General features: G+C 33.4%; 2 protein-coding genes across 2 annotated transcripts in view; one reads left to right on the top strand and one right to left on the bottom strand.

Annotated features, from left to right (window-relative positions):
• LOC133197138 (RNA-binding protein 42-like) overlaps positions 1 to 25,345 on the top strand; it is a 45,103-nt gene that overhangs the window by 2,306 nt on the left and 17,452 nt on the right. The window contains exons 2-8 of the mRNA XM_061333002.1: positions 2,774 to 2,874; positions 3,337 to 3,462; positions 3,756 to 4,016; positions 5,226 to 5,378; positions 18,686 to 18,885; positions 19,198 to 19,321; positions 21,082 to 21,276. Of these exons, the coding sequence (XP_061188986.1) occupies positions 2,774 to 2,874; positions 3,337 to 3,462; positions 3,756 to 4,016; positions 5,226 to 5,378; positions 18,686 to 18,885; positions 19,198 to 19,321; positions 21,082 to 21,276 (1,160 nt within the window). The remainder of the gene's footprint in view (positions 1 to 2,773; positions 2,875 to 3,336; positions 3,463 to 3,755; positions 4,017 to 5,225; positions 5,379 to 18,685; positions 18,886 to 19,197; positions 19,322 to 21,081; positions 21,277 to 25,345) is intronic.
• On the bottom strand, positions 16,309 to 17,415 carry LOC133196030 (uncharacterized). Its single transcript, XM_061331981.1, has 2 exons — positions 17,379 to 17,415; positions 16,309 to 17,032 (listed from the first exon to the last, which is right to left on the bottom strand). The coding sequence occupies exons 1-2, from the start codon at positions 17,413 to 17,415 to the stop codon at positions 16,323 to 16,325; spliced, it is 747 nt and encodes a 248-aa protein (XP_061187965.1). The 3' UTR covers positions 16,309 to 16,322.

Below are 25,345 nucleotides of genomic sequence, written 5' to 3'. Positions count from 1 at the left end.
GGTATAACATTTAGCACACTTGTATAGCAAATGTTCTGTTTATTATGTAACTAATTAGTTATACATTAAATGAAATGAGTCTTCCCAGTGCCACCTCACCCTGTAAAACCCAAACTTTAGCCAGTTCTTATTATTTTCATGGCCTTGTAGGTGATCATTTTTTCTGCGAAGCTGGAAGTTCTTGGGTATAACCATTCACTTTGGATTACCCCCTGAGTTTTTCTCTTTACATTGATTATCTGCCCTTGCGATTTTTAAACGTCTATTCCTTCCAGGTTGATTTAGAGAGATGAGCCTCCAAATCAAAGAAATTGTATCCGTTTTCTGTTGATTGAACACGTGTTGACAACTGACAGACACATCAACATTTAGGAAAATCATCACTGTTGGGGATAGAACCATGACAACAAAATAAATTAATGCTTCAGAGTCCAGAAATAGGTTCTGAAGTGGGTGCAGGGGGTGTTTTTTCCAAGATGACAGTTTTTGTCCCTGGTAGAGTTTATGTATATAGGTGTGTTACATTTTTCAAAACATGGTATTTCTTGTCTGAAAGTGTTAGAATCTTTATTGTAACAACTTTTTAAGAGTATTTAAAGTAGATTCAAAATTTTATTATTAATTTATTTTACATTTAACCATCTGGAAGACAAGCCCCTATGATAGAAATCGGATATTCTTACCAGTTTGCATGTAGCTATGGGTTTATTCATACTGTAGAAGCACTAATTTTCGTGTTGATAAAATTTCGTTGATTTGTCATCTAAAAAGGTTTCTTGGGCATTAGATTTCGTTGTTTCAAAAATAACTCTATTCAGTATATAGTCATATGAAAATTTCTTGTGTGATATAATTTCATTGCCAATTGTTGACAACGAAATAAACGAAATTAAATCCCCAATGAATATTTCTGCTTTTACAGTATATATGTAATAATTCTCACTATCATTTGCTTCAAAACTTTTAATTTCAATGCATTTATAATGCTATCAAATTTATCCATACAATTGAAAACTTGGCCACTAATTAGGCTAGGTCACCTGACTTTTTGAAATTTCTTGAGTACTAAGGATGTAGTACTACATGTACTATGATGATGTTATGACTGTTAGAGCAAGTGCAGATACATATTCAGTTTTAAATTTAGATCTGCCTATTCAAACCACACATGACGTTTGGAACGTCTAGACTCTGACAACACATCATATTATGTTAGTAATGATTTTAGAGTGCTAACTCTAGGCAATCTTAATGATTACACAATAAAGTAATTTTTTTTAAGTAATACCCCTGACTGTACATATAGAGGGGGGTAGGATTTTTTGTTCTACGGCTTTATTTGCTATATCAGTATTTGCATTTCTGATGTTTCAAAGGCCACCATAATAAAGGTAGAACATTTTTCCAGTTCAATATACTGCTTTTCCAATCCATCGTGAACTCAGACTCATCCAAAAAAATTCAGTTTTTAATGATAATTTGGACTAAATAAAATTGTGTCACAAATACATATTTTAATCACATAATACAGGTTTAGCTCCATTTTGATAATTTTTAGTCAGTAGAAATATCCTGGCCACAGGGGTAATAACTATGTGAATACACAACTCGCAAATAATTGTGAGTACCAAAAAAGTGAACTTGCAATTTCAAAAGACTACTTGCAATTTCAAAATGAAATCCTTTTTAAAATAAAATACATGTAACTTAAAGTAAATGTTGTTAAATACACAAAACACAACTCTAGCCTCACTGTGTTTTATTTAAATTATAGATTAGAGTCAAAAAGTTCTGTATTATGCAATTGTTAATTAATAACTTTGCCCTAGTATCAATGTATTATCATCATTTTTTTCCGGTTTATGTTGATCAAGATCCATAAACATACTAGTAAATAATTAAACTGCAATATGAGTAAGTAAACCTATGATGCTGTTTTTATATTATTATGGAGTTACAAAGTTTTTATAAATTTTACTGTTCCACAACCATAACGATCTCAACAGAATTTTAAGGGTTAATATTTAATCCTTTCCCCATTTCAACACAGTTTTTGTAGATGAGATGGAATTATATTTTTTACACTACAATGTTGAAGGAAACACATTTCTTGTGGAAAATTACGATGAAAAAAAATTAACTCTCAAGTTTATGAGAGTTACCAAATTTTCAATTCGCAATTTGGGTATTCTTACTCGCATTTTGTGAGATGTATATAGTGAATTCTGAACCCTGGAATTGCTAGAACTTGTACAAGTACAAGGGTATCCAATCACGGTTAGAAACTCCCTAAAATTACAACTTGCAAATAATTGCGAGTACCAAGAAAGTGAACTCGCAATTTTATAAGACTACTCGCAATTTTCATATAAAGTTAAATTTATATAAATTAAATACATGTAACTTAAGGAAAAAGTAACTACTGTACAATACACAAAATACAACTACAGTGTGACTTTTATTTAAATTACTGATTTAAATCAAAGGCATTGTGTTCTGTCATATTATATAATTTTGCTACAGTTTCAATGCAAAAAAAATCAACTTGCAAGTTTTTGCGAGTTACCTAATTTTTAACTCGCAATTTGGGAATTCTAACTCGCGTTTTGCGAGTTGTATATAGTGAATTTCGAACCCTGCCAATGCATAGTGAACTCATCCTAAGTACTGATATATATGCACAATCTTTGGATGACAATCAACAACCCATCTGACTATTCCCTTCAAATTTACCAGACAAGGTTTTATATAGCACTTATTCTTTTTGTTCTAGCTTTGAGCAGGAGATCTTGGTTCCAAAAGAGTATGAGGTGGGAGGACATAGGATGATTATTGGTGCTGGAACTTTTAATAAGGTCAAAGCTCAGATTAGAGGTAAAAAAAATTTGTAATCAATTGGAAATTGCAGCTTGTTGTGTACTGAATACTCGAGTGAGCTTTTCTGATCAAAATCACATATTGTCTTTTGGTATGACATATACATGGACATAAAGACTTGAGTTCATGTTTTTTTTTTAATTCTTTAAGAAAACTAACCATTTTCAAGGAAAAAATTCAGTGCAAAAGATCTAGAGTAAATGTACAATTTTATTAAATGGTGTTATTTTTAAAATTTGTTTTGTCAATGTAGAGCCATAATTTTCCTTTTCAAGTAGTGATAATAACTACGGATAGTTTCAGGCACTCAAAATTTCTCCCAGCTATATTCAGTTTGTCATTAAGGTTTAATTTATTTAATTAATGCTTCATTTAATTGTTTTATTAGCAAATGCTATTTTCACCATAATTTAAATTTATTGATTTAATGTATCATTTTTTTTTTTGTTTTTCAAACAGGGGGACCTGATGAGCCACCACATAAAATGGTCCGCCATGAAGGCCCAGGTCCAGGGCCTCACCCAGGACCTAAGCCACCACAACCAGAGAGTTCCCAATACTCAGATCCCAACATACCCTTATCAGGTATGTCCATGCAAGCTTAGACATGATTTAAACATCAAAAGCATTGAAATGTTTTAATATTTTAGCTCAAGTGAACTTAAAAGATTGTGTATAAAAATTTTAAAAAATGCATTTTTTTATAATCTGTGCTTGTACATAAGAAAAGATTTTGAAATTTACTAAAACTATGATATTAAAGGATGTTTTTGTACATATTCTTTGCTCCTGTCATTTAGTAAAAAAAAAATGTAATACTTTTCGACAGTTGCTTTATTCATATTTAAACTAACTTTGTGTTTAAAAAAATATTTCAGTGCTAGCAGCTCCCCCTCCACCTCCTCCATCTTTAATTTCATCATCAGGACCTTCTTCCTCATCATCAGGAGTACCAAATTTAGCACCACCCCCACCACCACCTCCAGCAATGCGTCCTAATCTCCCATTTGTTCCTCATCAGATAAGACAGAGGATGCCTCCACCCCCACCTCCTCATGCTGGACCCCCAGGACAAGGACCTCCTAGACCCCCACCTCCTTTTATGGGGGGACAAGGTGGGCCTGGCCCTTACTCAGGAGGTAAATTGGTTTGCAAAATTTCCAGAATATTATAATGTCTAGGTTATTCCAGACCCATTAGATAACCTGGAGTTCTGTCCTCGGTCAAACTGCTAAATAGAATGAGCATATATGATGGTGTTAACTTTCTTATCCTTTATGTGATATAATAATGATCTATTAATTAGCAATGAGAATAGCAATGAAATGCATTAATATTTATTTAGAGAAACATGAGGTGAACGAACAGTGATACTTAAGGTTCATCAGCCCTGACTGGCCTCTGGTAAGGGAGGTAACTCTCACTGTGATAAATGACTATTATTCCGTTATAGAGTTGTTAAAGTAAAAAGTCCACTTCTATCAAATTTTGAAGGTATGCTGAAATTGTGCACATTTCAATTGAAAATAAGATTTTCCTCTGGGAAATCATTAGCATTAAAGCAAAATTTTATATTGTGTGAGATCAGAGGGGTGATGAACCTTAAAAGGTACAGAGTACATGTGTCCTGAGATCAATATAGATAATCAAAGGACTGATACAGTACTGAAAGACAGGGTCAAATTAATAACATTTATAGTTTCATAACTGCTTAAGATTTTTTTTATAGGGTTTTGTTACTTATTTAAAAAAAAAAAAATCAGAAGTTTAAAATTAATATTAAATTGAAAAAAGTAAACATTGTAAACAAAATATTAAACTCATAGATTTAAATTAACAGTTGGGGAACCTTGCAGCATTGTCTGAATATAACTATGTCCAAATTAATCTGACGTAATCAGAAGTAAAGAAACAGTGATACAGTCTAATATTATGCAACCAAATTATTTGTATACATGTTATGATTTTGCAAAAGATTAACATTTTCAAAATGTTTTATCATTATCTTTGTGTTCAATGGTCTTCACTTTACTTTCTTTTGTTTGATTTAATTAGCATTTGTCTTTTGACCAAAGCAATTTCTGTACTTTTTTCTTGAGCAAAGATTAAACTGAGGTGCTTCTCTTTGAGACCTCTACTGACAGTAAACTAATAGATGGGGTCATGTGACCCTGTCTAAAAGCCACACATTTGAAATACAGCTTATTTGTTATATCTTGAATGTACTAAAGAAATTGACTTAAGTCGGCAAAACATGTATCTTATGTAATTTTCAAACGTATTTATGTCTTTATTTTATGCAAATCTTCGCTAATTGATTATTAAAGTATATAATGTACATCTACTAGGATTCCAGGGGCCACCTCATCCACAGCCCATGCCCAACCGTGGACCCCCTATGAGGCCACCATATGGGGGACCCGGTCCCCAGGGTCCCATGCCAATAGGACCCAATCCTCCATTTCATGGTGGTCCACCTGTGGAGCAGAAAAAAGATCCAGGTAAGAAAATAGAGGTTAACAAAATTTTTAGGTCACCTGAGTCACTCATCTTTTGCTTTCTGTTTGCGTCCATTGTCATGCGACATGCATTATGTGTAGAGCCTCATTTGTCGATCATAAACTTTTGATCATTTAATGCTTCTTCTTTTGAACCACTGAACCAATTTCAACCAATTTTGGCATATTGCATAATGATTGGAGGGAATACAAAAATTGTGAATTTCATGGTCCCTGCTCCCCTGGGGCCTTAGGGGTGGGGATAAAACCATCAGAAATAATGCTATCTTTAAAAATCTTCTTTACTCCTGGATGTCAAGCAGTTAAACTTTTGGCATGATTGTAATAAATATTGAGCGCTTTATCAAAATTTTGAAATTCATGGACCCAGGATGATCATCAGGGGGTTCTTGAGTTAGAGTGGAGCTCTAATGATAATATAGTGAAAATGCATAAATTCTTTAAAAAAACTTCTCTCCCCCTGTATAAAAAGCAGATAAACTAGGTGCATGGATATGTTGATCAAGGGTGCCTCTTCCAAAATTGTGAAATTTGTGGCCTCAGGGTAAGGGATTCTGTGGGAGGGTAGGGCTCTTTTAATTATATAGTGAAACACAGAACTGTTAAGGTGCCAAATGGAAATATCGGCAAATTTTTAAGATAAAAATACATTCTTTACAAAGATGGGCAATTCTTTTTCTACTGATATCGGACAAATGTAATGTGGTTCAAAACTACACATTGAGGATGATTAGATTTTTTATTTAGACTTGTCAAATGATGTGGCAGTTGCATGATTTTAGCAAATATACTTGCAGTATTGAGGTCATCTATAAATTCCAATATTGCAATGGCATAACCATGTTAAAAATCTAAGTTTAATTATACCCTCTCTCTGAATGAGAGGGGATATACTGTTTTTACCCTAGTGTGTCTGTGTGTGTGTGTGTGTCTGTCTGTCTGTAACAAATTTTTCGTTGCAGTTTTCTCAGCAACTACTCATTGCAGATGCTTGAAATTTTAGCACACTCTTTGTTCAGGCATGCCATATGGTGGGATTCAGTTTTGTATGAATCTGATGTCAACTTCCTGTTTATCTGTGAATCTGTCCATACCATACATAACAAATTTTCGTCACAGTTTTCTCAGCAACCACTCTTTGCAGATGCATGAAATTTTAGCACACTTTTTGTTGAGGCATGTGATATGATGGGATTCATTTTTAGCTCTACTGGTCAGAGACCAGAAGAGCTTATGCGATAGTAAGGTGTCCGTCGTCCGTCCGTCTAGCTGTCTGTCCGTCTGTAAACAATTTTTCAAAATGCCACTCCTCCTACACTTTTTGTCTGATTTCATTATAACTTAGCACACATGTAGACTACACTAAGATACATAATTCTGTGTATCGGTTTTTGATTTCACTGAAGGGTGTTGCCATGGTTACTAAAAATAGAGATTTCTGGGAAATACTTTCAAAATGCTACTCCTCCTACAGTTTTGGTCTGATATCAGTATAACTTGGCACACAAGTAGACTATACTAAGATACATAATTCTGTATATAGGTTTTTGATTTCAATGAACAGTGTTGCCATGGTTACTAAAAATAGAAATTTCTTTGAAATACATTCAAAATGCTACTCATCCTACAGTTTTGATCTGATTTCAATTTAACTTGGCACACAAGTAGACTATAATAAGATACTTAATTCTTTATATCGGTTTTTGATTTCAATGAATGGTGTTGACATGGTCACTAAAAATAGAAATTTCTGGGAAATACTTTCAAAACACTACTCCTCCTACAGTTTTGGTTCGATTTCAGTATAACCTGGCACACAAGTAGACTACACTAAGATACATAATTCTGTATATCGATTCTTGATTTCACTGAAAGGTGTTGCCATGGTTACTAAAAATAGAGATTTCTGGGAAATACTTTCAAAACACTACTCCTCCTACAGTTTTGGTTCGATTTCAGTATAACCTGGCACACAAGTAGACTACACTAAGATACATAATTCTGTGTATCAGTTTTTGATTTCAATGAACAGTATTGCCATGGTTACTAAAAATAGAAATTTCTGTGAAATACTCTCAAAATGCTACTCCTCCTACGGTTTTGATCTCATTTCAATATAACTTGGCACACAAGTAGACTACACTAAGATACATAATTCTCATTACCAGTTTTGGATTTCGATGAACAGTGTTGCCATGGCTACTAAAAATAGAAATTTCTTGAAATACTTTCAAAACACTACTCCTCCTACACTTTTTGTCTGATTTCAGTATAACTTGGCATATAAGTAGACGACACTGAGATACATAATTGTTAATATTGTTTTCTGATTTTGTGGAATGATGTTGCCATGGTTACTTAAATTGAAATTTCTGTAAAATTATTTTAAAAGGCTACTCCTCCTACAGTTTTAGTCTGATTGCAATAAATCTTGCCACAAAAAGAGACTAAACCAAGGATCATTATTCTATTTATTGCTGTTGCAAAGTTTCAAGTCCAAGTGCTACTTATCTTCCTTTATGAGTACAGCCAGTAGAGCTACAGTCTCATCAGAGACTTCTGGTTGTACAAATCTGATGTCAACTTCCTGTTCATCCCTGTGTCTGTCTGTAACTGAACTTGTGTACATCCACATCAGAGTGTATATTCACATCAGAGCGGGGGTATTACTAGTGAGCATTGGCTCACTGACTTCTTGTTTATAATTCTTTTCAATACTTTTTGTAGTTTGTGAAAAGTGCTGTGATCCCATATAGATTCTATGTAGATTCTACTATCTAATTGTTAAAATTACATTTGTTAGACCACATGTTGAATCTTTTGTTGGTCAACTACATTAAATATAGATATAATTAATTCATTTGCAAGATTTTATCAGGTTTTCGCAGCACTTTTCAAATATCTTAATACTTCTTGAGTTTATGTGTTATAGCTTGTCCTGATCCTGTGAGGGTATGCCCTTGCTATATATTGATTTATTAAGACCCTTCTATCACCCTCCAATAAATTTGCATACAAATATACTGCAGTATCGCTTGTCCAGGGAATGTACGGAAAGTATATGAATAAAATCTTAAAAAAGACTTCGCATCCAAGTTAATGGTCTCTTTTATACCTGCAAATAATATTTGTTTTGATGACAAATTACAATTTTCAGTGTATAAAATATAACTTGATCTGCCTCTCACTGCATACAAACTGCATCAAATTTTACAATATGATGTCACATTGATAAAACAGAGTATATAAAGTTGTAATAAGCAAGAGTATTTTTACCAGATTTTCCAAATTCTGCACCATTTGGTCAATTTATCAATTTGTATTCTACTGAAAGAAGTTATGCATTTCATTTCCAGAATTATGCTTAGCAATCCTGACATTTTATTTTTCTGAATTTTCTGAATTTTATTTTTTCAGGCCTTTAAGTGACCTCTAAAATTTAGGCACCAGCTGGTTCCTAAATCCTAATCAGAAAAATTCAGTGGCAAGTGCAAATTTTTAGTCGCCAGACAAATTTTTCTTACCGTATGTGCCAACTTCAAAAGCTGATAATCAATATACATACCCATTGTGTTAGTCACAGGAAGGGGGGATCCATTGCAATCCTAAGGGAAAAATCAGCAAGAAATATAAGCCAGCTAAATGCTAAAAGGTTAGAATTAAGGATGCAAGTAAAACTCCATTGTCTCAAGCCACTGTTTTGAGTCCGCACATATATAGCTGTCTCTTATTGGCCAGAATGGGAGAGGATCATACAATTTGGCCGTGGTTTGTGACAATGGTAATTATATTCAAAAAGTTTGATTGAATATTTCTTTTTAAAAAAACTTAATTCTTATGAAATATTTTTTAAAAACTATTAATACATCAAGGAATGTGTAAACAATGAGAACTTCATTGACAAACAATTGACCACATCACCCTGTCCAATTTAGTCAAATACTGCATTGCACAATTGTTAATTTTCTGAAGCCAACAATTACCTGGGACTGCTATTCATATAATAGTGTTGTGCTTTGCATGTACTATGCCTAAATAGTCAAACCCTGACTGCTATTTAGGCATAGTACATGCAAAGCACAACACTATTGTTATTGTTATGCTGACTGTTTTATGAAAACAGCAATTTAAATAAATTACCGTGTGCAGAGGTATAATCTCATTGAGATTCCAGAATTAGACGATCGCCAAGTCAATTTAAAATGGTCGCCAATTTGGCGACATTTAGAAAAATTTTAGGCACCAATAAACAATTTTTAGGTGCCATGGTGACTAAATTAGTCATCAATAAGAGCTTTGTTTTTACGTCATTTCTAGAATTGTTTTTATAGTACTTTTCTGGCAATTTAATGTGACCAGATAGGTTACAATACCATTTCTAACAGGAAAATGATATTATATTTATTTCAAAACACATGTTCCAAGTATAGAAATTAAAATATATACATATATACATGTATGTACAAACAGCACTAGTTAAATTTTTCATGATATGTAAACTTTGCTGGCATTATCATGATTATATTTTACTTACATATGTGTGTCACAGAGTTAAATATTCATTAGTTTCTTTAAAAGCTAAACAAAACTTATTTTTTGGATTTCAATGATTTATTTCTTTTAAATTTTAATAAGAAAAGTCTTCAATTCCATTTTATTGGCGGTAAAGTACTACTATTTCATAGATGTTGGAAATGAAAACTTAAAAGGTCGGAAATGAAAAGTAGAATATTTCTAAAAATTCCAGAAATGAAATGCTAGCTAATGACAACATATTGATAGTAATATTGTGAAACTCTAGATTGAGGCTAACAGTAAATAAAATCTGTGACATGTTAGTATACATGTACATTTCAAAAACAAAATAACATTTCTTTTCATTAATTTACTCAGTAAAATATCTAATATCCGAGTACAAGTAATCAAGCAGCAGTTTTACTTTGGGTTACTCTCATTGTTTGACAATTAACCAGGTACTCATTGACAACACTAATAGAATGTATGAAAACTTGTTATTGAAGATAAAAAATTCTGTGTTTCTGTTTTCAGTTTATTTGTTAACTTTTTCTGTTTCTTCACATTTGCATCGTGGACAACATACCACTGATGACATGAGTAGAGAGCTATCTGGAGATTCTCTGTACCATGTTGACTGATCTTTGACATATTCATATTAGTATACCATAATTTATGGACATTACATTTTATATATTAAATTTCTTATGGGCAAAGGTCATAACTCTTGTCCATCTTATCAAATTTCAATCAATTTTAACTGCATTTTTCATCCACAAAAGTGAATCGTTTTTGCAGGTGGTGCTTTTAATCAGGTTTCAACCATTATTTCCACATTAATGTGTTGCTTGCCTTGTATTTCATTTGAAGTGCAATATTTTTTCTGCTGCTCTGCCAAAACAATTAGCACTAGTAATCCCTTTTCAGGAATCGGATGTCATTTTATGCCAATAAATTTTCTGAGATATGTTTTATGTCTATGAAAATTGTCTTTCAGAATATTTTTTCATTTTATTACAAAGTCAAAACTGGAAACCAACACCTTATATGGAAGATTCTAATGAGTGAATACTGTATGGTTATCAGAAGGATTCGGATCTAAAGTTATAAACTTGAAGAAATTAACCGATCATTAACACTTCAAGAGAATGCACAAGGAAATTTATTTTGTTGATGCGTTTGAACTGTAGGGCAATTGTCATCAGCACAATCAAACATGAAATTTATTGAAGTAAAATATGCAGCTGACATTGCTATAAACAAATAAACAAATGTAGAGGTTTGTAAATTTGTGGATTTGCTTTGGCAAGTGTACAAACCTTCCACATTTATAAATTGTAATCACAAAAATAGAAGAAAAGTATTCTGATAATGATATTTTTGTTCACATAAGACAAAACAGGGGGTATTGAATCACCATGTCTGTCTGCCTCTCTGTAGGGAGAAGTTAAACCCTGCATTTAGGTAACTATCTGGCTTTTCTTACAGAGCATTCAAACAGTACTGGCATCTTTGATGCTTATATAGAATGATGCATGTTCTGAATGCTGCATCATGTATATTTAATGTGAATCTTTGACTAGTTAAACACAAGATTAATCTAGGTGTTAAGGTCACTTTCCAGCTTCCAGCTTATCTCAAGGGGTTTATAACCAAACCTGGTGTGGTGCATCGATGAATACTAACTATGATACATGTATGTGCTTCAGATTTTGATCCTTGCTCCAAATGCTGCAATTGACTTGTAATTTCGGCTTCAGGGACTTTGGTGAAATGCAAGTATTGTAGGTATGGTGCATCAATGCATATACAGTGTGATGCTCTGGATATTGCATTTGACCTAGATTTTATGCTTCAGTATGTAACCGAGCAGTAAGGATGATATGAAGAAATCTGATGTTGGTAGCCATTTTATTTAATGAAGTTTAAAAAGACATTGACCTATAACAAATATAAAGAATAAATTAGAGAAAAATACAATTTACACTATAGTTTCATAAACTTTGACAATAAGTTACCGTTTAATGCAGCATACAATATATTAGATAGAAAAAAATGTTCTGTAGCAAAATGAACTTTGAACTTACAGACAAATATAAGAAATTACTCAGACAACTTTAACTGCAAAAATACAATAACATATAAACTTTGCAATTAAAATATAATGTCAAGCTCAAAACTTGTATAGTAAAGTAACAAATAAATAAATATGATAGTTACATACCACAAGATGCAGCTGATATACGCTTGATAGATATCTTCTTTATTAAATGTAATATTACCCAATTTTGCTTAGTTTGAACGGTTACTTACATGTATACTCAAGGTAAATTAAAACTATTGGATAATGTCAAATGAACCAATGAAATTGAAGATAGAAATCGACTCAATCTGATGCGCAAAAGAATTATATTACAAAAAAATTTAAGATTACTTTAGATGAAACGAAATATAGAATGATCCCAAAACGAATAAATACATAAGAGATATATAAATATTAAATCTGTACTATCACATTCGCCCCTGCAAAATTTTAATCTGTCCTCAGATTAATATAATAAATACATAAGAAAAATATATCAAAAATATCATCAATATGAAAAGAAAAATATATGCAATATAAATTATCACGAAGAGCATTTATATTCCACTGACAAAAATCCGTTTCTCAAACATGAGGTAGAAAATATTCACACTTCACTAATCACTGGTTTTATTTCTACTCTGTTCACATTTTTCACAATATCACCATTCACTGGTTTTACACTGTACACTGATTTATAAGGTTTATCCAAAATAATGTGAACTTCTGGTTTCCATTTGTCTTGGATCTTATCCCGGCCTCGCACACCTCGATTCTGAACGTACACTCTGTCACCGATCATGAGTCCTTTTTCGCATCTGCCAAAATCGTGTCTCTGTTTTTGTGCTGTTTTGTTTCTGGTAAGTTCTTCCTTGGCTCTGTTGTAAGCGAATGCCAGCTTCTCTGAATGTAATTCTACCCATCTGTCGATGTTGATTTCATCTGACGGTTTGGTACTTCGGCCTAAAAGGAAATCTATTGGAAGATGTGGTTGACGACCATACATCAAGTAATAAGGAGAGTACCCAGTCGATGCGTTTGGTGTAACATTGTAAGAAAACACTAACTCTTTTATGTATTCTGGCCACTTCCGTTTCCTAGCTGGCGGTAACGAGCTGAGTAGGTCATGTAGAGTTCTGTTAAAACGCTCACACTGGCCGTTGCCTTGGGGGTGATAAGCTGTTGTTCTTGACTACTTGAAGTTATACAGGGAACACAGTTGTTGTATTATTTCTGCTTCAAAGCACTTTCCTTGATCGGAATGAATCCGCTTACTTACTCCAAATATACAAAATAATTCTTTTTCTAACACTTTGGCCACAGTCTGTGCTGTTTGATCCCTTGTTGGAATTGCGATGGTCCATTTACTAAATACATCTGTTAACACTAATACATTCTCGTATCCCTGAGATTTTTCTAAGATGGAAAAGTCTATAGCAACACATTCCAATGGCTCTGATGCACTTAAATGTCCCATGTTAGTGTGCACTGTTGGTGGTGGTATTTTTGAAACTGTGCAACGGTAACATTTCTGACAATAGTTCTTGATGTCGTTGTACATTTGCGGCCAGTAGCATCTTTGTCTGATGATGTTGAAAGTTCGCTCGATTCCCTGATGTCCATTCTCGTCGTGTAAACTCTGCAGTACAATGTCCTTGAGACACAAAGGAAGAACGATTTGATTCAGGTCACCAAGCTTCGGGTCACTAATCCGTCTATGAATGACGTCATCACAAATTTCCAAGTTTTTGAATTGGCGTAAAAGAATTTGAACTTTTTTACTTTGTTTGCGCACAAAACTTGGTTTTGGGACAGTTTTTGACACAAGGAATTCTCTGCACTTTCCAATCACAGGGTCTTTTGATTGTAAATCCTGAAGATCATCACTTGTATAACTAGGGAACGTATCAGAATATGAAACATCTGCTGACTCAATATATATCACAGATGATTGAGCTGCCTTTATATCGGTTGGAATGCTGGTTCCTTCGATACAATGATTCAAAATATTAGTGTCCGATGAAAGTCGGGATAAAACATCAGCGTTGGTGTTCTGTTTACCGGGACAATATTTGATTTCAAAGTCGAAGTCTGCTAACTGTGACGCCCACTTTTGTTCGTGTGCTCCGAGTTTTGCTGATGACAAATACTTTAAGGGGTTATTGTCTGTAAACACGACAAATTTATTTCCAAGTAAGTAATCTCGAAATTTTTCAGTCACACTCCACTTAAGTGCAAGAAGTTCCAGTTTCAGACTGCTCATGGTCTTTGATGATTTTTCATTTGGTCTCAGCGAGCGGCTGGCATAAGCAATAACCACAGTTCGTCCATTTTGTATCTGAGATAATACAGCTCTGAGTCCGTGTGCACTGGCGTCAGTTTCCAAAATGAATGGGGATGAAAAGTCTGCATATCCTAGTAACGGTGCTGATGACAACAAACACTTTAATTTATCAAACGAATTTTGACATTCCTTTGACCATTTGTCACCGAAGTTTGTTTTTGGATGTTTAGCGTTCTTCTTGGCGATTTCTAAAAGGGGTTCTGCTATCTGTGAAAAATGTTTTATAAATCGGCGGTAATATCCCGCAAATCCAAGAAATGATTTAACTTCCTTCACATTTTGTGGAACTTTCCAGTTCACAATGCACTTAATTTTATCCTCATCTGTGCTAAATATTCCATTTTCACTTACCACGTGGCCTAGATATTTCACAGAAGGCTTAAAAAATCTACACTTTTTCATTTTCAACTTAAGTCCATGCTGACGTAAGATGGAAAACACTTTGTCTAGATGCTGAACATTTTCACGTATTGATTTTGAAAAAACGATATCATCAAGGAAAACAAGGAGTATTCTGAAAACTTCTTCACGGAAACAGTGTTGCATTAGACGTTGAAATGTTGCAGGTGCATTTGTAAGACCAAATGGCATGCACAAATATTCATACAGTCCAAAAGGGGTAGTAAAAGCTGTTTTCTGTATGTCCTCTTCTGCAATTTCAATTTGATTGTAACCGGAAGTGAGATCTAATGTTGAAAATATAGAAGATCCATATAAAGCGTCGAAGGTTTCTTCCACTCTCGGTAGGGGAAACTTGTCCTTGATTGTTTTCTCATTCAGTCTCCTGTAATCTACGCAAAGTCGTAGAGAGTTGTCTTTCTTTCGGACAAGTACGATTGGCGAAGCGAAAGAACTTGTACTTTCACGAATAACACCGTTATCCAGCAGCTTTCAGATATGTTGTTTTACTTCCTCATATTGGGATGGAGGGATGCGACGGTACTGCTGCGAAACTGGTTTATTATCATTAAGATGAATATGATGTTGAACTGTACTGGTACACCCAATATCGTCGTCGTTTTTAGAAAACACATCACTGTATTTCCAGAAAAGCGAGCTGATCAATGCTTTGTCTTCATCACTACAGTCAAGCTGATAAATATCTTCAGGAAGCTGGAATTTTTCGTCAGGACACGGATCCTTCAGATCTTGACGTTTCTGAACGAATATTTCCTCCACATTGCCAGTATGGTTAAATCCAGTGCCTGAATTTTCACTCTTAATTTCACATTTAGAAACAGTTCCGATCATTGTTCGTGGTTTGATATAAATATCCTCATCACCGATGTTTGCAACTCTAACCCATAGTTTTCCTTTTGTAACAGTATTACAGGTATGCACAGACCGAAAATTACGATGTAAGTGTCCTCCATTGATCAAGGGATCAACAACCACGTCACCATCAATATGAGGTCCCGTGCACTCGACAATAATAGTGGTGTTGGCTGGAATGCGTACAGGTATTGTTCCGTTCACTCGAGCGAATCCATGAATAGACTTGCTATCGAACACACTGTTATCTGTGAACACTTCATTTAAATCTCCCTCAACCGGTATTTTACAGGTAGATAATATATCCTTACACTCACTGATTATGTTCATACCTATAATTCCAGGAACTTTTTCTTTACGCTTTCTCATAGAATCATCACTTGAGTCTTTTACTATAAGTAACCACGTTGTTTGATAGAACTCCCGTGAAATTCAACATCAACTTCAATATATCCAATGTACGGAATTTCTAAACCATTGGCAGCTTTAAGTTGAATAAAATTTGTCTGAATAAGTTCAGTACCACGAGGCTCTATAAATTTGCGGTAAAAACTTTCTGTCATAGTCGATACCATAGATCCAGTATCTATGAAGCATGGAAGGTTTACATCTAAAACACTTATGTTAATCACTGCACATTTCCCAATTACACGTCCAAGAAATGACGAGTCCTGTTTGCTGTTATCTATTAACGGACTCTTTTTAATAGATGTTATATGTTTTCCGACGTTTTGATTGCTGTTTCACGGAGTTTAGATCTGCAATTTCTCTTGATATGGCCAATTTTACCACACTCGTAACACACAGGTGGGGAACGAGAATAGTTCCGGCTTTCTTTTGTTTGTTGACCGGCTCCGCGATCTCTGATCATAGTGGTGAGGGAATCTATTTGCTTTTGTTGCGCTTCGATGATTTTGTATAACTGTTCCATGTTAGGCGAATCAGGTGTATGGGTATTTACATTCTGTTGATCCTCGATCGTGTTTGGCTTGTTTTCTTGAGTAGTTGTTCTATTAACTGTCATTTCCTCTTCTTCACTGAATAATATGATTTCATCTCTGAACGTGTGAAACTCTGTAGGGTTGTTACGCAGTAGTCTCTTTGCTTCCTTTCTCAGAAATGAATCCCTTAAACCATTCGCAAATTTTTCACACAAAGTAAGTTGTTTCTTTGGAAATACACTACTATCCTTTCTGAGCACTATTTGGTATAAATCTAATAATGCATACGAGAAGTGTCTGATTGTTTCTGAATCTTGCTGATTTCTTTCAAAAAAATTCTGTTGTAGTAAGGTTACAGATTCTGGGTTGCCAAATGCCGATCGGAGACAGTCTAATGTGGCATACGGATCCTGTCGAATTTCTGGCCGGAATTTTATTTCTTCCTTAGCTTGGCCCTCTAAGTGAGAATAAATCAAATCAACTTTTTACGAATCTGTGTATGTCCTTGCCGAAAATTTAATTTCAAGGTCATCAATCCAATCATGAATAGAAATGTCAGTTTTTGATTTTGGCCATCCAGAAAATGTCTTTATTTTTCTTGTTTCTGGGATAAAAGTTTGTTTCTCAATAATAGTTTGTGAATGTGAGTTAATTTTCGCTTCTTGTAATTCCATTTCCAGTTCACGAACACGGTGTTGTAATTCTGCTTTCCTCATGATTAAGACACAGGTATATGTAACGGTGATTTGAACAGTACTCACGGTGGAATTCTCTAAGTCAATAGTAAACCGTTGGTCCTTTAACAAACACGTATGAAAAGTACTCACTGTGAAATCTCTCTGTCACAATAATAGTGTCGTACATTTAAATGGCTGATATCGCTGAGTCAAAGTTTGAAAGGAAACTTAGCTGCATTGTCTGCTATCTTTGGAAATTAAATTCCTATGGTGGTCAATGTCTGTAGATGATGTTTTTTCTCGCAGCGCCATGATGTAACCGAGCAGTAAGGATGATATGAAGAAATCTGATGTTGGTAGCCATTTTATTTAATGAAGTTTAAAAAAACATTGACCTATAACAAATATAAAGAATAAATTAGAGAAAAATACAATTTACACTATAGTTTCATAAACTTTGACAATAAGTTACCGTTTAATGCAGCATACAATATATTAGATAGAAAAAAATGTTCTGTAGCAAAATGAACTTTGAACTTACAGACAAATATAAGAAATTACTCAGACAACTTTAACTGCAAAAATACAATAACGTATAAACTTTGCAATTAAAATATAATGTCAAGCTCAAAACTTGTATAGTAAAGTAACAAATAAATAAATATGATAGTTACATACCACAAGATGCAGCCGATATACGCTTGATAGATATCTTCTTTATTAAATGTAATACTGCCCAATTTTGCTTAGTTTGAACGGTTACTTATACTCAAGGTAAATTAAAACTATTGGATAATGTCAAATGAACCAATGAAATTGAAGATAGAAATCGACTCAATCTGATGCGCAAAAGAATTATATTACAAAAAAATTTAAGATTACTTTAGATGAAACGAAAAATAGAATGATCCCAAAACGAATAAATACATAAGAGATAAATATTAAATCTGTACTACCACAAGTAAATCTGGATAAGTTCAACATTAAGGTCTATTCATCACAATCAGTATTCACTATTCAAAACAAATTTGCAGATATTATGTTTGTGCGGAGGCTTAATCTGACAACAGCATCTGACGTATAATTTACACAAGACTAAATTCTCCATGAATTAGGTCTGTTACTAGCAAATAGCAAGAGGTATCTAAACCCAAACTTATATATTTGATGCATCTATGAATCTTTTGTGTGATGCATGCATTGAATATTTCACATGGCCTTCATTAAATCACTTAAGTCACTCAGGTGACCCATTTCTATGCATTTTCATGTGTGTTTTTTTTGTATAATGTATCCTGCATAAATGTTTCACATTTTTGATTAGCTGCAGGTATGAATTCACTGGACTCAAAAAAATTGGAATGGATGAGCCAAGATGTATATAAAATAACTATGGTATCCATTTAAATGTTTTATCATTTTATTCTACTTAAAGCTCACTGAAATGACTTTTGTAGTTATAGAGAAGCCCAAAGTTGTCTACTCTTCAGCCCCTGTCATCAACAAGCCAGAGAAAAAGAAGAAGAAAAAGAAAGATAACTCTGAAGAAGGAGGTTCTCAGGGGGAAACTGGAAACCAAAATAAAACAGGACCTCCAGGGGGTAATGTTCCAACAGTGACTCCTGTCCCACAACCTGAGGTTGTGACACATGTACCGGTAAGTAATAAGTACAAGGCAGGATGAAATGCATGATGTGTATATTACAAATGGACATTCACATATACATGCAAGTAAGAAAGAAATAGATGCATGTATATGTGAATGTAAACTATAAGTAATTGATAGATACATGTACATATAAAAATGAGTATATTTGTAAGTTGTGAATATAGGCTTGCTAGGAAAGGTGCATTTAAGTAAGATTAAGGTACTTTAAGTACTGAGATGGAGATGTACATGCATATAAACAATAAAAAATAAGGAAAGATGAAATTCAATCTAAGGAATAAAGTTGTCTTTGTTTGGTAGGAACCTGAACCTGTGGTGGAGGTAGTTCCAAAAAAGGAGAAAAAAGAAAAGAAACCTAAGAAGATAATCCGGACAGCCGCAGGGGAGACTTGGGAGGATCAGTCTCTAGAGGAATGGGAGAAAGGTACGAGACTTGTCAATTTCATTTAAAGAATCAATTTTATATATTTTTTAAATGAAAACTATGAATACTCATTATATATGCATGTACGAGGGTTGTTTGGAAAGTTTGTGGACTAGCGTCATAACTTTTTTACTTAACATCATATTATATCCAAATTTTGGAGAAATATTTCAACAGTAAATTCAAATGATGTGTATTAACAATTTTTAAAATATCTTGATTTATTTCAAACTTATCTAGACTTTAAAAATGCAAAAATCAGATCACGGAGCAGGTCAAAATTTTGCAATTTACAATCAAGACACTAAATAATGTCTGAAGTCATATCTTCTGTAAAATGATACAAAAACGGAAAAATTCTACACGCTCATATTAAGAGTTGTTTCATCATTTCTGATTCCAAATTATGACTTAATATTTTGACTCGTTGAAAAGAAATCAGTTTTAGAAGATAGGTAGTCCTCATTGAAAAAGTGCAAAAAGATAACGTCGTAGAACGTCACGGAGCAGCAGTTAACCATACAATTTGGTGTTGTACCCTGGAAAACTCCAGAAAAAAATCTGAAAATGCCAGAGGAAGTAGGAAATGTGTCAAAAGCGAGCCACGCATGTGTGTGTACATAGTACAAGGGGTATTTGAATAATAAACTACTCTGCTTAGATGATGGTAATATCTGAGAAAACGGGTTATCTGTAAAAATCTTATCAAAAACATTGAAAAGTTAGTAATGTCATGCTAAGAGTTTGTCTCTTCACAGATGCTGATCTTACAAAACAAAATTAGACTGGAAACCAACACCTTAAGGTTGAAATTATGGAAGATTCTCACGAGTGGATACCACGTGGTATTCAATAGGGTCTGGATCAAAAGTAGTAAACTTAACGGAACAAACAGATCTCCAACACTTCGTGAGAATGCATAAGTGAATTTATTTAGTTGACTGGTTTCGACCAGAGATGGTCGTCATCAGGGTTCTGATGACGACCGTCTCTGGTCGAAACCGGTCAACTAAATAAATTCACTTATGCATTCTCACGAAGTGTTGGAGATCTGTTTGTTCCGTTAAGATGCTGATCTTGTAAAAGCACACTTACGCAGTGAAAAAAATATAACATTGACAAACAAAATAATGCTACTGGAACAATTGTTAGCAAAATAGATTTCAAGTGACAGAGAAGCGTTTTTAATGAGTGCGCTGGTGTTGAGCAATACTGTGTGAAATGTATAGGGATAGTATTTTTGAGAACCTCATGTCGGTATGTTTTTGACGTTACAGTGTTGTTGAGTTTGCTCCTGGGTACAAAACATGTTGATTTTAAAATTAAATAACATGAATTCTTTAAAATCACATGGAATGAAACTTCACACTTAAACAAAAATAATATTTTTACATATGATAATGTGCTCATTTTAGATTTCTTGAAGATAGTATACGGTAATAAAGATTGGCATAGTCCACGAACTTTCCTAAGAACCCTCGTGTATGTATATGAAAAATTATGCTGAAGTCAATCACACAGTAGGCTAAGCCTGTTTAAACAAATTTTACAATCAAAATCACATACATGTATCTGTTTTGAAGTTTAAAAAAGATATGGCCAATAAATAGCAAAAGGAAAAAAAAAATTTTTGGATTAATTTTTACTGAAATCTATATATTTCATTGTTAATATAGGGTATCTTAGGGTATACCCGGGTATATAGATGTATTTATCTGTATGATGATTTTTAAACCAGAATGTTTGTTTTATGTTTGCAGATGACTTTAGGATATTTTGTGGGGATTTAGGAAATGAAGTGACAGATGAGGTTTTAGCCCGTGCTTTCAGTAGATACCCCTCATTTTTAAAGTCCAAAGTTGTGCGAGACAAGAGAACCAACAAAACAAAAGGCTACGGCTTCGTCAGCTTTAAAGATCCTAATGATTTTGTACAAGCCATGAGAGAAATGAATGGTAGGTCCAATTATTTTTTTAATAATGTTATAATTTATAGAAGTGAGTTACTTATGGAAATATGTAAACTATCTGCATTTTATGGCATATAAAGCTCCAAATTTTGCTGATGCTTCACAGTAAGTAATAAAGTAAATGGTTTATTATAGTGACATGTGTTATGTACAATTACAACAACAAATATACATATAATAGGAATTTAAACACCTGGCCCATATGTCACTCTTAACAATATACCCCCCCCCCCCCATTCCTCAATACACAATATAGGAGTAAATAATTTTCATAAATGTCAGTTTTCGTTTACTATGCTTAACTTGATTCAATGAAGGTAGATGATCTTAAAATTTATGATCCAACAAAAATTTTACACATGAAAAAAGTAATATTTATATGAAAAAAACAAAGTTTTTAGAAGAGTAAGCTTATGTTGTTCAAGCTTTTTATTCTTCATTTGTACTTTAGACTGCATGATTAAGTTGGCAAAAATTTTCAAATTGTTTGTGAAAACTTAGAAACTGATCTGACAAGATGCCTGTTAGGTATTGTCAAATAATTAAAAATAGAGAATATATCTGCGTTGTTGTTAACTTTTATGCAAACAAAAACAATCTGATTAAAGTTACTTTGTATTTTTACCAAGATAATTATTAATTTATCATATACCATCAACAACTTGCTTTTTCTGGAAATCATAAGCCTACTCTGTGTGTGTGCTATCATTTACGCATGCCATTTTACCTCCCATTATGTGGCCTATCCAATAGTGGATTGATCATGGCTAAGACAAACATGTTTACGTTTTCAACTATTACAGTCACTAATTAAAAATAAATGTTTTGACTTAATCCTGTTGATTCCTGGGGGAGCATAAAGTCGCTCCATCTTTGTAGAGGGCTCAGATATTCCACGTCCATAACCTCGTGTTATATAGCCTTAATCAACAGAAAAGTAGTTGGTAAACTGGCTTCCTGATGGCTTTCACCCGCACGTCATGAGCTCCACTTGAGAGCCATCTTCCAGGTCCAGATCTTGTACTTGTTGTGGTATTAATTTATATTGTTTCTGTAGTGCTAGCTAGGACTCTTTATGGGATGCAGTTGGTAGTACAACCTCTTACCCTCCTTGACCTGAGCTTAGGACCAGCAAGACCTTCCTTGGAGAAAAAAATAAATGTAGTTGAAAACAAAATTTCATTTTTTTCCTTCTGTCTGGTAATTTTTTTTTATTTGGTAGTTTGATGATCTACAGGACATAATGTCTGGTAGTTTTTACACTCTTTCACGAACTCTGTTGTGGCATTGCACTTGGAGGTACATGTATCTAAAAGCACTTTACTAAGATGTTGTTTGTTCCTATCATTGACGTACAATGAAAAAACAAAAGGATTATTTAGCTTAACTTAAATTTATTGAAAGGTCTGTGAAATATTTGATGGTTTGAATTTTCATGGATTCAGTAAACACTGAATTGTCACTTACAAAAAAATTATGTAAACTAGATAATATATTATATAAGTGTTTGATTTCATTTATCAATGAAATTTTAATTACCAATGAAATTGTCCCAAAATGTCATTTCTTAAGCAGCATTTATAAATTAGACATGAAAAGATCCTTTGAAATGTATTTAGGTTGCAAGTTGAGGATTCATTTCAAATGTTAGGTGGCACTTTACTACAAATTTTTACTACCAGCTTGTTCTGAAAGAGTTAAATTCATAACCTTTTCAATCTTTAAGACTAAAATAAAATATTTCAGTAGTTCTACTGAAGTCTCTGAATTAGCCCAGGGATAAAGACTGCAGAACTAAAAATATACTGCTTTGGGGGGAAAAGTCTTTAAAAAGGCATTTCTTTATTTCATTCTGACAGAAATAAATTTTAAGAGAATACAGAGAAAACATTATTCAGCAAATATTTGGTTTATTATATCATCAAAGATGAATTTAATATTCTCAGACATAATCAAGTTAATGTCAAATCTGCTTACTGGTAATTTTTGGTAACCAATGATATCTGTTATTAGTGTATTAAGTTCATATAATTGTATAAATATTCTCTACTTGGAAATTCCAATGAAAATGTTTTCTCCAAAGTTCACCAGTTTACATCAGAAATAAACACACAATTTGCTTTAAAGTTTCAATTTTATTTAATTTTTCATTATTGACATCAAATTATATCCATTGCTGAATGAAAATTTCCATTAAACACGAAGTTCAGTTAAAAGTAAAAATGCAAGATACTATATTTGATTCACAAATTATAAAAATTGCTGTTGACTAAGGCTTTTTTATTTAAAAAAGAAACACTTCAGTGTGTAAAGAAAATTCACGTAAACTAAAGAATTTTTAGCATTTTAAATGATGCCACATTTTGCCAGCATCTGTTCAATTATAATCAAAGTAATGCAGAGGCTTCATACCTCTAATATGATTCTCATCTTGGGATTACAAGCTTCTAGCTGGTAAATTGTAACCTTAATTTTTACCAAAATTGTGAATTCATACTCTCAGAGATTATGCTTCTATATATTAATTAGCATTACATATTAGAAAAATCTTGTTCTTAACTCATGCAGGGACATTTAGCAGGCAAACTGTTAACAGGATTGTAATAGAAATTTAGACTTCTACCAAAGATGTGAAGATTGTAGCCCCATGCCCATGGCTTAGGCCCCACTTCTTAGGCCCCAAAGTGGGGCCAAGTTGGTTATGTATATAGAAACTCAGTACATCTTTGAAATTTTTTTTTTCAAGGGACAAATATTGGGCAAACTTATTATGATGAATGAAAAACCCTTTTCTTTATTTATAAAAATTCATGTCCCTGGGTCTTGAGTTCTGGCTCTAGTTGGGGCCAAGTTGGTCATTTATTGAAAATTTTCTTTATATATGGACATCTAAAAGACAAACTGTTAATTAACATGATTAAGAAATAAGAAATATATAACCTTCTACCAATTGAAAAAGGGCAAGGTTCACTAAGGGTCTTTTTTGGCCCTGTGAATTTCTGAAAAATCAAAACTGCTCAATTTTAGTTGCCAATGCATCAAATATAACTTGAACCCTTGGAGACTGCATACCAATTGAAAATGACCCAATTTTCTTGCTGGCCAATGCTTATGACATTGTGAATTATGTCAATATACCCATATACTGAAAATTCATTCAAAATTTGTTAAAAAAAATTAAGCTTTTTTTTTTATACAGCACAATCTCTTTTTCAAAATGTGCAGGTACATAATAATAGAACTGTTTCTGAAGATTATAAAACATTTTTATTTTTTGGATTGAAGCATGTGCTCAAATTCTGATTTTTGGCTCAGATACTTAAATACTATTTTCTGCAAAATACAAAAACATTGCATTTTCACAAAACCTGTATTCCAGTACCTGGACTCTTAAAGGAAACTGTTACAGGAAATGGAAGCACCAAGTCTCTACATTATATTGATGTTTGAAATGGGACAGAGAATATTAGTTAATTTATTAGGATATGGACAGGGTCATTTTATGCATAAATTGAACCTAGCTCTTTATCTCCCCCAGATCCCATGGTGGTACAAGGTTTGTTATACAGTTGAACTTGGGTATCTTGGACACGGATATCTCAAATACCATGGATATGTCGAAGTGATTGGAAAGTTCTAACCACATATTTCTTAAGTATTTCACCCCTGATATCTTGAACCCTCAGATATCTCGAAGTCTTTTCTTGGTCCCATCGAGTTTGAGATAACAAGGTTTGACTGTATATTGAAAAATACAGAAAGACCTGTCTAATCTGACATACCCTGGGGCATGAATTTTGTGCCAGAATAGACAGGTGTTAGATTGCACAAAGACCAAAAAAAGTATAGTGGGAGTAAAAAATAAAGTCAAAATTGAAGATGAAACAAATTGAATTGTACAGGTGTTGGATTAGACAGTTTTTACAGTATACATGTATCACAACTCTTCTTTTGTAAAAGACATGTAACAGTACCCAATATTTTTATACCCCCTGCAAATGAACTTTAGGGGGGATAACCTTTTGATGACCTCTATGTATGTAGTTATTAAAATC

Source organism: Saccostrea echinata, unplaced genomic scaffold (genome assembly GCF_033153115.1).
Source record: "Saccostrea echinata isolate AGI-Se365-2 ecotype Australia unplaced genomic scaffold, CSIRO_AGI_Sech_v1 ptg000030l, whole genome shotgun sequence".
NCBI lineage: Eukaryota > Metazoa > Mollusca > Bivalvia > Ostreida > Ostreidae > Saccostrea > Saccostrea echinata.
The sequence above is the reverse complement of the archived record's forward strand: the minus strand, read 5'-3'. Positions and strand labels throughout refer to the sequence as shown.

Excerpts from the sequence above, each read along its gene's own strand:
- LOC133196030 (XM_061331981.1), bottom strand. The coding sequence starts at position 17,415 with ATGTACGACACTATTATTGTGACAGAGAGATTTCACA. Across the intron at positions 17,033-17,378 it reads TGTGACAGAGAGATTTCACA|TTGATTTGATTTATTCTCAC; the intron begins GTGAGTACTTTT and ends ATTCGTAAAAAG.